Here is a 13178-nt window from a genome sequence, read left to right on the forward strand (position 1 = left end):
ACAGGCATGAGCCACCTCACCGGCCGAAACTAGATTTTAACATTTCATTGTGGTTTCAGCCACCCCACCTCATCCCAGGGGTTCTGTACCATTGGTATTTGATAAAACCTAGCCATCTCCTTTTCAGATTTTAGATGTCCTTAATTCCTCTTTTCCACTTTTCCACGTTGTCTGGATCAACACTGATGATTTTTTAATTTCATGATATTTTGGAGTTTTTTAGTTTTACAAATAACTTTTTTTTTTTTTTTTTTTGAAACGGAGTCTCACTCTGTCACCCAGGCTGGAGTGCAATGGCAAGGTCTCGGCTCACTGCAACCTCCGCCTCCTGGGTTCAAGCGATTCTCCTGCCTCAGCCTCCCAAGTAGCTGGGATTACAGGCACGCGCCACCACGCCCGGCTAATTTTTTTATTTTTAGTAGAGACAGGGTTTCACCATGTTCTCCAGGCTGGTCTCGAACTCCTGACCTCATGATTCACCTGCCTCAGACTCCCAAAGTGCTGGGATTACAGGTGTGAGCCACTGCCCCGACCACAAATAACTTTTTATTTACCTGACTGCTGTTAAAAATTAGAATTTAAGATTGGACTCTGTGTGTAACTTAAACTGCTTTAAAATGATTTATTTTTGGCCCCAAATAGGACAAAACGTTTGCGCTTACCATTGTCCATCTTGTGGAATATTGTAGGCCTACACCTGTAATCTCTGAATTACTAGATTGTTCTTTGGTAAAGCAACAATAGGAAGGTCTTTGTGATTTTTTTTAAATGGAAATTTATATCTTAACTGTTGGTGACCGGTAAATATTGAAAGACTACTTTTGTCTTCTTTTAATAGTCTGGTCCTTAGAGTTATTATTAGACTATCTAAATGTAATCGATCAGTAATTATAATTTCTTATCTGTGGTTGGATAAACTGCTGTACGTTTGAATAGCACCTCTAAATTGGGATCCTCGGTGGATTTCGCAACCAGAAGCATTTGCTTTCACTGATGGAAAACTGGCAGAATCCTGCTGCCCTAACTGTCCTTTCTCCACCTAAGCAATAGCTACAGTTTTTAAGGGAATGAATAAATAGACAAATATTGTCTGTTTAGGGTTTGATATCAGAAAATAGAATGGAAAATCTGTATTTTTGTCTTTTGGCTTATGTTTACCTTAATGTAAAATGATCTGATAGAATTACTGGACTTCTGTCTATTGGGTTGGAGATTTTCCTTTACAATTAGTGTGTACAATTACCTTTTTTCTGGGATAGCAAAAACTTGTAAAGGAAGTGCAAAGGATATTCATAGTTGTTTTAATTAATGGGAATATTGGGGTATCCCTGAAGAAAAGCATTTAGTCACAATTAATAGTGTCTAAGACTGAGGTGCTTAAAGTATTAGATCATATTCCATTTTGAACTATTATAAAATCTACCATGATGTGCCATTTTGCTTCAGTAATTTTTTTAAACTTGAAGAATTAAAAAAAAATTTAAATTGTAAGACTTTTTAGAAGATCATATTATCCATAGTGCTTCTCAATCTGTGGGCTTGAGTCATCACGAGGGACCGCCACACATATATTCCAAGCATGGTATCCTGACTGTACCAATGTCCCAGATACTTCTTTTTCAAACATCCTGTGATTTTTTGGAAAAATGCACTTATTTAAAAGCATTATTGACTTCATAGTAACTTTTTGTCCAATTGTTATTTAATCTGATGATAAAAAATGCAGTCATTCTTGTGTTCATATTTAACATTACACAGAGTTTAACCCACATGAAATGGACAGGAACCAATAATCTAAGCCAGCCTACTACAGTAGGAAAGGGAAGATGTACCTACACATTTTAGCAAAGGGTCGAGGACTACATAAACTGTTGTTATTGGTCATCTTGTTTGAAATGAAGTCATTCTCTCCCCCAAATGATCTGTTTTGAGTCATTTTTAAAAAATCAATCAGGGACACCAGTGACATTCCCTCTAAGCTTAGTTAACACTTTTCAATCTTAATCTTAATCCTTGGCAGTATTTCACATTGTGCTCTAAATGTCATAACTTTTCCTGTTGCTTCTGAGGTACTACATTTTCCTGATTAAAAAAACAAACAAACAAAACCTGATACCAGCTTCATGGATTCTTAGTCTCCTTATCACAATACAGAGGTCATTTCACCTTTTCTGAAACTTTCTCTACCTAAGTACACCACTATGTGATTTTATAACACCCTGGACTTTTCCCTTTTATAGCACTTACCACCTGGTATACTAGAATTGCTCATTCCTGTTTCCTGCTATGCTCTTGAATCTGTGAAGGCTGAGACTGGCTCTATCTTGTTCATCATTGTATTGCCAGAACCTAATACAGGTGCATAGCAGGTGTTGAATGAATGAAGTTTCATTTTTTGACTAATAATTAAGGGTTCCTTTGACGTCCCTAAGTTTATATTTTATATATGTGTGTGTCTGTGTATATATAAATTTCACAAGTGGTATATTCAAATTTTCCAGCTCTTCATTTTTGTTCTACCAGTTAATGCTGGATTCCGTGGAAATCTTTTTTCCTTTCTCTTTATTTTTTTTGAGTTGGAGTCTCGCTCTGTCACCCAGGCTAGAGTGCAGTGGTGCAATCTCTGCTTACTGCAACATCCGCCTCCTGAGTACCTCGCCACCACGCCTGGTGAATTTTTGTATTTTTAGTAGAGATGGGTTTCACCATGTTGGCTAGGCTGGTCTTGAACTCCTAACCTCAAGCAATCCACCCGCCTCTGCCTCCCAAAGTGCTGGGATTACAGGCGTGAGCCACTGTGCCCGGCCCCATGTAAGTCTTTTTTGTTTGTTTGTTTTGGTTTTTTTTTTGTTTGTTTTTTGAGATGGAGTCTCACTCTGTTGCCCAGGCTGGAGTGCAGTGGCGCGATCTCGGCTTACTGCAACCTCTGCCTCCCGGGTTCAACCGATTCTCCTGCTTCAGCCTCCCGAGTAGCTGGGATTACAGGCGAGTGCCATCACACCCAGCTAATTTTTTGTATTTTTAGTAGAGACGGAGTTTCACCATGTTAGCCAGGATGGTCTCGATCTCCTGACCTCATGATCTGCCCGCCTCGGCCTCCCAAAGTGCTGGGATTACAGGCGTGAGCCACCGCACCCGGCCGTAAGTCTTGAACCTCATTTGGGCATACTTTTTGTAAATCAGTATGCATGACCTACAATCATAATCCTGCAGAAACAGTCATTATAAAAGTATATTCTTCCTAGGCAAAGAGTTGTTATGATTTAGTAGGTGGGGTTGGTTGTAGTTTTTAAAATTTTAAGACATGAAATGGGAAAGGACTTTTTTATTATCTTAGGTTTTATTCCTTATTAGGTTTGAATCCTTGTTATCTTAGGTATTACTATCCTAGGTTTGATTCATATGAAAGTAACAATTGGTTGGCCAGGTACAGTGGCTGACACCTGTAATCCCAGCACTTTGGGAAGCTGAGGCAGGTGGATCACCTGAGGGCAGCAGTTCAAGACTGGCCTGGCCAACACGGTGAAACCCCATCTCTACAAAAATACAAAAATTAGCCGGGCATGATGGTGGGTTTCTGTAATCCCAGCTACTCAGGAGACTGAGGGGAGAGGATCGCTTGAACCCGGGAGGTGGAAGTTGCAATGAGCTGAGTTCCTGCCATTGCACTCCAGCCTGGGTGACAGAGCAAAACTCTGTCTCAAAAAAAGAAAGAAAGAAAGAAACAATTGGTCAATAAGTATTGAAACATTGTTTCTCATACAGTAAGTGTTCCAGAGTTATTTGCTACTTCTATAAAGCTGTGATTCAAGTATAATATATGCTTTTTGAGTTTGAGAAATTTAAAACAATAAAACCGTTTTAAGAGAAACATCAAACCACCTCAGGTATATTTTAACTGGGTATAAGTGTGTCATCACGGTGACAAATTAATACCCATTTTATTTTCTCACACGCAGATTAACGTACCTAATTCCAGCTCATTTTCTTTTACAGTGGCTATACGTGATCATCAGGTTAATATTTTATAAATGCTGAGAATTTACAATAGTTTTCTTACTACCAGATGTATATCATTGACAGCTTTTTGCAATGTAGTTGTGTAATCATGTTGCAGGACTTGTTTTTAGAGGCTGGTGCATTTCTGATCTCCTGACGTTTATATGTGGGCTAATCCTTTTAGGGTTATTTTTCCTTCCTGGAGTACTTTCCTGTCTTTTGTTAGTCATTTTTATTTCAGAGCGGATTCCCATGAGTAGCCTTCACTGACTATCCTAAGCAAAACCTGATTTTCTTACTTTGTATTCCACTAGATTTACCTGGATTGTACCTTAGTATTGTAGCTTTCATTTCAAAATGTAACCTGTTTTCTAGAGTAGATTTCGTGTCATTAAGAGCTGAGGGATATGTTCCTAGGTTCTGCCTCATTTGACAAGTCTCAGTACACTGAAGAGAGAAAAGGTATATTTATTATTTTTTATTTCAATATCTTTTGAGGTACAAATGGTTTTTGGTCACATGGATGAATTGTATAGTGGTAAAGTCTGAGATTTTAGTGCACTCATCACCCAAGTGTACATTGTACCCAATATGTAGTTTTTTATCACTTACATGCTCTGCCACTCTCCTCCTGAGTCTCCATAGTCCATTTTGTCACTCTGTATGCTTTTGTGTATGTGCAGTTTAGCTCCCACTTATAAGTGAGAACATAATGGTATTTGGTTCCCCATTTCTGAGTTACTTCACTTAGAATATTGGCCTCCAGCTCCATCTAAGTTGCTGCAAGACATTATTTCATGTTTGTTTTTTAATGGCCGAGTAGTATTCCATGGGTATATATACTACACTTCTATCAGTGGGCACTTAGGTTGGTTCCCTAGCTTTTTTTTTTTTTGAGACAGAATTTCACTCTTGTTGCCCAGGCTGGAGTGCAATGGCGCGATCTCGGCTTACTGCAACCTCTGCTGCCCGGGTTCAAGCGATTCTCCTGCCTCAGCCTCCCGACTAGCTGGGATTACAGGCATGCACCACCATGCCCAGCTAATTTTGTGTTTTTAGTAGAGATGGGGTTTCTCCATGTTGGCCAGGCTGGTCTTGAACTCCTGACCTCAGGTGACCCACCCACCTCTGCCTCCCAAAGTGCTGGGATTACAGGCATGAGCCACTGCGCCTGGCCAGTTCCATATCTTTGCAATGGTGAATTGTGCTACAATAAACATACACATGCAGGTGTCTTTTTGATATAATGATTTCTTTTCCTTTGGGTAGATACCCAGTGGTAGAATTGCTGAATCAAATAGTAGATCTATTCTAGTTCTTTTTAGATCGATTCTAGTTCTTTAAATTTCCAGGCTGGGCACAGTGACTTATGCCTGTAATCCCAACACTTTGGGAGGCCGAGGTGGGTGGATCACCGGAGATCAGGAGTTCAAGACAAGCCTGGCCAACATAGTGAAACCCTATGTCTCTACTAAAAATACAAAAATTAGCTAGGCATGGTGGTGTGCGCTTGTAATCCCAGCTACTCAGGAGGCTGAGGCAGAAGAATCGCTTGAACCCGGAAGGCAGGTTGCAGTGAGCTGAGGTCACACCACTGCACTCCAGCCTGGGTGACAGAGCAAGACTGTCTCAAAAAAGAAAAGAAAGAAATCTTCCATACTGTTTGAAAAGATATGTTTCCCAATGTTTTCTTAGGTGTATTACCTGAAGTATTTACTTTAGATCATGTGTCTCACTTGAATAATTTTGGATTTATGTATATGTGTATATGCAGTTGCTACTCTTTGGACTAATAATTTTCTGCTTGTTGGCTCAAAAATTTACCAACCACCTAATATATAGTCATGCATCACTTAGCAATAGAGATGCGTTCCAATAAGTGCATCATTAGTTGATTTCATCAAGTATACTGACATAAACCTAGATAGTACAGTCTACTACGCACCTATGCTATATGGCATAACCTATTGATCCTAGGCTACAAACCTGTACTGCATTTTATTGTGCTGAATACTGTTGGCAACTGTAACACAATGGTAAATATTTGGGTACCTAAACATAGAAAAGATACAGTAAAAATACAGTGTAAAAGATAAAAAATGGTACACCTGTTTAGAGCACTTAACATGGAGCTTGTCGGACTGGAAGCTGCTCTGGGTCAGTGGGTGAGTGAATGTAAAGGCCTAGGGCATTACTGAATGCTACTGTAATATACTGTTTAAACACTGTGCCCTTAGGCTACGCTAAATTTATAACATACTTTTCTTCAATAATTAACCTGAGCTTACTGCAACTTTTTAACTTTATGAACTTTTAAATTTTTTTAACTTTTTAAAATAACATTTAGCTTAACGTACAGCTACTTGGAAGGCTAAGGTGGGAGGATTGCTTAAGCTCAGGAATTCGATACCAGCCTGGACAAATAGGGAGACTTTGTCTCTTAAAAAAATAAATAACACTTAGCTTAAAACACAAGCACATCGTACAGCTTCACAAAAATATTTTCTTTCTTTATATCCCTACTCTATAAGCTTTTTCTTATTAAAAAAAATTTTTTAAAAAAACTTTTAAACTTTTTTATTAAAAACTAAGACACAGATACATTAGCCTAGGCCTACACAAGGTCAGAATCATCAGTATCCCTGTCCTCCTCCTCCCACTGGAAGATCTTCAAGGGCATTAACATGCATGGAGCTGTCATCTCTTATGATAAGAAGCCTTCTTCTGGAGTAACTCTTGCCTTCAAGACCTGCCTGGAGGCTATTTTATAGTTAACTTAAAAAAAAGTAGGAGTATACTAACAAAAAGTATAGTAAACACATAAACCAGTAACATAGTTTATTGTCATTCTCAAGTATATGTACTATACATTATTGTGTTTACTATACTTTTTTTTTTTTTTGAGACAGATTCTCGCTCTGTTGCCCAGGATGGAGTGCAGTGGCATGATCTCGGCTCACTGCAAGCCCTGCCTCCCGGATTCACACCATTCTTCTGCCTCAGCCTCCTGAGTAGCTGGAACTACAGGCACCCGCCACCACACCTGGCCAATTTTTTTTTGTATTTTTAGTAGAGACGAGGTTTCACTGTGTTAGCCAGGATGGTCTCGATCTCCTGACCTCATGATCCACCCGCCTCAGCCTCCCAAAGTGCTGGAATTACAAGCATGAGCCGCCCGTGCCCAGCCTGTTTTTGTTTTTGTTTCTTTTGGGATGCAGTCTCCCTCTGTTGCCCAGGCTGGAGTGCAGTGGTGCGATCTTGGCTCACTACAACCTCTGCCTCCCAGGTTCGAGTGATTCTCCTGACTCAACCTTCTGAGTAGCTGGGATTGCAGGTGCTCGCCACCACACCTGGCTAATTGTTTTGTATTTTTAGTAGAGTGGGGTTTCACCATGTTGGTCAGGCTGGTTTCAAACTCCTGATCTCAAATGATCTACTGCCTTGGCCTCCCAAAGTGCTGGGAATACAGGCATGAGCCACTGCACCCGGCCCCAATATATGCTGTACTTTTATACATCTAACAGCATGTAGGTTTGTTTACACCGGCAGCACCACAGATACATGAGTAGTGCATTACAATGGCTGTGACATCACTAGGCAATAGGAATTTTTCAGCTCCATTATAATCTTATGGGACCGTCATTGTATATTCAGTCTGTTATTGACTAAAACATTGTTATGTGGCATATAACTATACATTTTCATAATGGGATTTTAGTGTTTCTATCAGTAATAGTTCTTTTGGGAGATTGACAGTTGTTTGTTTCCTACACTGGTCTCCAGTATGGTCCTTCAGGATAAAGACTACACTGTTGGTTATTGTATAGTAGAATCACATCAACTAAAATAAATTCAATTATACTTGCTTGGCAAAAAGAAAAAGATGTAATTATACTGATGATTCTGTTTGTCTTTAACTTTAATGACCTTTTGTCTTGGAGCCAGTGGTGCATGAGACAATGATACTTGAGTCTGTTTCCTTTGTTTCTTTTTTTTTCAGATGGAGTCACACTGTCTCCCAGGCTGGAGTGCAGTGGTGTGATCTCGGCTCACTGCAACCTCCACCTCCTGAGTTCAAGTGATTCTCCTGCCTTAGTCTCCTGAGTAGCTGGGACTACAGGCGCCTGCCACCATCCTGGCTAATTTTTCTATTTTTGTAGAGACGGGGTTTCACCATGTTGGCCAGGCTGGTCTCAAACTCCTGACCTGAGGTAATCCACCCACCTCAGCTTCCCAAAGTGCTGGGATTACAGGCGTGAGCCACTGCACCCAGCTAACTGAGTTTATTAGATACATGAAGATTCATGATTATTGTGCCTTTTTTGCAGATTGAACCTTTTATCAGTAAAAGTATATGGACATCATCTGATGCTTTTGAATGGTATTTTGTCTATATTGCCTTAATTTTTATTTTTTAGTATTCACCTTCCACAACTTTTTACATTCCTTTTTAAAAAAAAATTGTTTGGCCTTAGTATGTCATTTGATTTTACATCATGCCTTATAGGCAGCAGGTAGTTAGTTTTGGTTTTAAACAATTTGAAAGTCTTTCAATGCAGGGATCTAAACTACTCACATTTATTGTTACTATTTACATATTTAGCGATTACTGCCATATTTACTCTGCTTTTTTGTTTCTTATTTTTCCTTCCTTTCTGCTTTTTGTTGTATTGGTCATTTCTCTATTTGGGGGTTTATTTTTAGTGGTAAGGAAACTGTACATTTCTATTTCTGTTCTCGTGTTCAACCTCAAATGCTAGTTTAGCTAGGTATAAGACTTTAGTTACAAAATAATCTTGCTTTAGAACTTCGAAATTGTTACTTAATTGGTTTTTAGTACCAAATGTTGGTGACAGTCTGGCACTGGATTGTTTTTCTTTTTAAATACTTTCAGGATTTTTGTTGTGAAATTTCACCATGATGTGTCTAAAAATGCATGTCATTTTTCTTCAACTCCAAGAATTTCTCCGATTCCTTAGATTTTTTTTTTTTCTATGCCTTTCCTTTTGGAACTCCAGATAGGCAAATGATGGAACTTCTGGATTTATACTTCATGTCATTTAATTTCTCCAAACTTCCCACCTCCCTGTCCTCTGTTTCCATGGCATTCTGTCAGGTTTCCCCCATTCTCTACTTGTTAATTCGCTCCTCAGCTCGCTCCTTTAATATATAGCCAATTTGCTGAATTAATTATAATCTTTTTTCATTTTCAAGATTTCTAATTGGTGCTCTTTAAAAGCAACCTTTTTTAACAATGGGAAGATAGCCTCTCATTTTTTTGAAACTAAATTTTTTTGTTTGCTTTCTCAGATACTACTTTTATATTTGAGTTGGGGGCCTCTTTTTTTATGGGTTGGTTTTCCCTTTTGTTAGTAATTCTTGATTGTGTGGTCTCTTAAAAAACAGAGGCAAGGTATGGTATGCCCTGTCACTGTCACTTATCTCTTTTAAGAGAGTCTGGTCTCAATGTCTCAATATGTTGTCCAGGCTAATCTCAAACTCCTGGGCTCAAGCAGTTCTGCCTCAGCATCGCAAGTATCTGAAACGATAGGTGTGTGCCATGGTACCTGGCCACTTGTCTCTCATGTAGAAGATCCTCACTCCTGAATGACACAGCCCTACTCTAATGTGATTTCTACTTCCTCCAGTGGAGTGGGAGGATTGTTGAGGTTGTCTCAAATGCAAGTTTTCTAGCAATCACCCTGACAATTGCCCCCCAGAGCCCACAACTACATAAGGGATTCCTAGTTTTGCTTTATTGTGGGTGTTTTGTGGGTGTTTCTCTGTCAGTCCTGTAGCAGTCTCTGTTAGTCCTGACACATATTCATAGTCCTGAAACATATGTATGCTTGAAATTAATGTCTCAAAGCTTTTGGAAGATAATTAAGTCTACTGACAAATGGAAGATTTTAAGTTCATCTATTAATTTATATGTGCTTGTCTTGGTTCCTTTCATCCTCCCACATCAGTTTTAAAATATACATTCTGGTTGACACTAGCTAGCTTAAAGTAGCTATGTAATATTCTGAGCTTAGATACTTAGAGCTTCCTAGAAATCCTTTGCACACTTTAAATCCTTTAAAAACTTTAAAATACTACAGCCTTTTTGAAAAAGTCTGAGTGTTTTTGAAATTAAAAACATATAAGCCTCCAGCCTGGGCAACGTGACAAAACCCCATCTCTACTAAAAATAAAAAAATTAGCCGGATGTGGTGGTGCACGCCGGTAGCCCTAGCTACTCGGGAGGCTGAGGCAGGAGAATCACTTGAACCTAGGAGGTGGAGGTTGCAGCAAGCCAAGATTGCGCCACTGCACTCCAGCCTGGGCGACAGAGAGACCCTGTCTCAAGAAAAAAAAAAAAAAGGATATACGTATATATATGTGTGTGTGTGTGTGTCTGTGTCTTTTAGCTGGGCATGGTGGTGTGCACCTGTAATCCCATCTGCCTAGAACATAGAGGTAGGGGGATTGCTTGAGCTTGAGACTAGCCTGGGCAGTATAGCAAGACACTTCTCATGCTTTTTGGAGAGGGGGGCAGGGGGGTGGCGGAGACAGAGTCTCAATCTCTCATCAAGGCTGGAGTGCAGTGGTATGATCTCGGCTCACTGTAGCCTCCACCTCTTGGGTTCAAGCAATTCTCATGCCTCAGCCACCCGAGTAGTTGGGACTGCAGGCTTGTGCCACCATACCCAGCTATTTTTTGTATTTTTAGTAGAGACAGGGTTCCATCACGTTGCCCAGGCTGGTCTCAAACTCCTGGCCTCAAGTGATCCGCCCGCCTCAGCCTCCCAAAGTGTTGGGATTATAGGCATGAGCTACCATGCCTGGCCAAGATAAGCTTTTTGACTCAACAATCCTACTAGTTAAAATCTGTTCCATGAAGAGATTTGTATGAAGCAACTTACATTGTAAACAGCCATTCTGTCTTCCTGTTTTTATCAATTTATTGTTTAATTACTGTGGTCTGAGTCTGTGAATGTTGATTAGTGTTTAATAATTGTTTCCTCTCATTTCAGAACTCTCTTGATAGAGCCCAGGCAGCCAAGAATAAAGGCAATAAATATTTTAAAGCAGGAAAGTATGAACAAGCTATTCAGTGCTATACTGAGGCCATTAGCTTGTGCCCTACAGAGAAGAATGTCGACCTTTCTACATTTTATCAAAACAGAGCTGCAGCCTTTGAACAGTTGGTATGTACTCTAGGTTGTTTCTTCTGTTCCTTTTCTTTCTCTTTATTTGCTTAAAGTTTCAGTTAAAGCTACTCAAAATAAACCTAATACATTTTTTGAAGTTGTTTCAAAATTATGGGATGTTGTTTTTATTTCCATTAATTGCAAAACTTTTTAAAGAACAAATTCTATAGTTTTGCTGACTACAGATATACTCCAAAGTTAAGTATATTTCACATTTTATAAAATTAGATAGTATAGAAAGTTTCTGGTGACCCTATTCTCCTCAACAGTTTGAGGCTATTTCTTTAACTTTTTGATATTTATATGAGCTTTTGTAATGTATTGCAGATATTAACTCTTTGTATTAGGAATACTTTGTTATTCAAGGACTTTTAATACTCAACCTATTAAGTTTAAAGTGATTTCTATTGAATAGTACTTTCTTTAGTGTGACTTTTTTTTAAATACTTTCAATTACAGCAAAAATGGAAAGAAGTGGCACAAGATTGTACAAAGGCTGTTGAACTTAATCCCAAATATGTGAAAGCTCTCTTTAGACGTGCAAAAGCCCATGAGAAGCTAGACAATAAGAAGGAATGTTTAGAAGGTGAGGGTAATTCTGTGTTTACATATGAAAATTACTTAACATTTTGTAGTCATTGGTAAATGTATATGAAACTGCCTTGTGAGTGCAAGAATCAGTTGTTTTTAAAAGTTGGATTCCTTTGCAATTAAGATTGTGTCTTCTAGTTTAAAGTAAGGTTGCTGATACTTAAGTATTGTCTCTGTTCTCGACTATGGAATTAAATGACTATTAAGATTAGGAGTTTATGTACTACACATTTTAAACTTAGCAGCTAATGAGCATTAGTGTAATTCTCTGAATAAGGAAATCAGAAAAGAGGTTTTAGCAAGTGATAGTGTTTCTAAGGTTCTACATATTTCATTTAATATGTATAAATATAGCTTTGAGAGCTGTGTTTATAATATGTATAAACATAGCTTTGAGATGATTCATTAAAGAAAACATTGTTTTTTGCCCTTGGTATTTTCAAACATTATTTTATACCCAATTGGAAATTATTGTTTTATACCTAATTTACACCTAATTGGAAATGACGTAATTGGTACAAAGCATCAAAGTGAATTTGTCATTCTCATTAAATGCCATAAATATTCTGTGGTCTCTGATTGGCCATTTCTCTGCTTCCAAAGCTGCAATTAACAGTATACCTCCGGCCTTTGAAGTACATTCTTCTAGGTGACATGAAGCAAAACCAAAGCATAATTTTCTACAATCTAAAAGTTCTTTCCACTTCATATTTGTCTGCTTTAAAAGCATCAGTAAAAGGAAAAGGCCCCTTTCTGAAAAGAAAAGTGTAGATTACCAAATGAGGGTATTTTAGAGAACATTTTAGCAAAATTTGAGGTTTTGTGGTGGCACATACTTTGGTAGTGTGTGGGAAGAGTGTTGTTTTAGAAAAGGGAATCCTGAGTTTTGAACCAGACCTTGAAGTTACTAACATAATAATTGGCAGAGAGGAGGTTGATCGAAGTGTCACATAGAATAAACAGGATGGGAAAAAAGACATTGACATTGGCACTAGCCGTGGTTATCAGGGGAATATATCAGCAGATTGACTTGTTTGGTGGAGCAAGGATGTGGAATTGCAAGAAATTTAATTCAGAAAGAGACGAGACGTCCTGAGTGCTTTGAATGAAAGGCTGAGAGGTTAAGGAACCACTTACTTTTTAATTTCAAACCACTGCATGCATCTTGAGCTGTGACATAACCAGATGAAAATGGTATTGAGGCAGATTTATTTGAGAGCTCTGTGGCAAGATGGCTTTGGAGACAGGGAATAACTCTGAGGCCTATAAACAAACACCAGACATGAGAGAGCCACACTATGTTGATACGCCTTAGAGTTGCTAGCCAGAAGAGAATGTTAGAGTGGTGAGAAACATCAGAAATCATGCAGCATGGCCCCTTTCATTTCACAGTTA

The 13178-nt window shown here is 38.7% G+C and overlaps 1 protein-coding gene across 1 annotated transcript in view; it reads left to right on the forward strand.

Annotated features, from left to right (window-relative positions):
- Window positions 1-13178, forward strand: part of TOMM70 (translocase of outer mitochondrial membrane 70) — a 36860-nt gene that overhangs the window by 3245 nt on the left and 20437 nt on the right. Inside the window, exons 2-3 of the mRNA XM_003261734.4 lie at window positions 11016-11189; window positions 11652-11778. Coding sequence (XP_003261782.1) covers window positions 11016-11189; window positions 11652-11778 — 301 coding nt within the window. The remainder of the gene's footprint in view (window positions 1-11015; window positions 11190-11651; window positions 11779-13178) is intronic.

The sequence above is a fragment of the Nomascus leucogenys genome, chromosome 21 (genome assembly GCF_006542625.1).
Source record: "Nomascus leucogenys isolate Asia chromosome 21, Asia_NLE_v1, whole genome shotgun sequence".
In the NCBI taxonomy this organism is placed as follows: Eukaryota; Metazoa; Chordata; class Mammalia; order Primates; family Hylobatidae; genus Nomascus; species Nomascus leucogenys.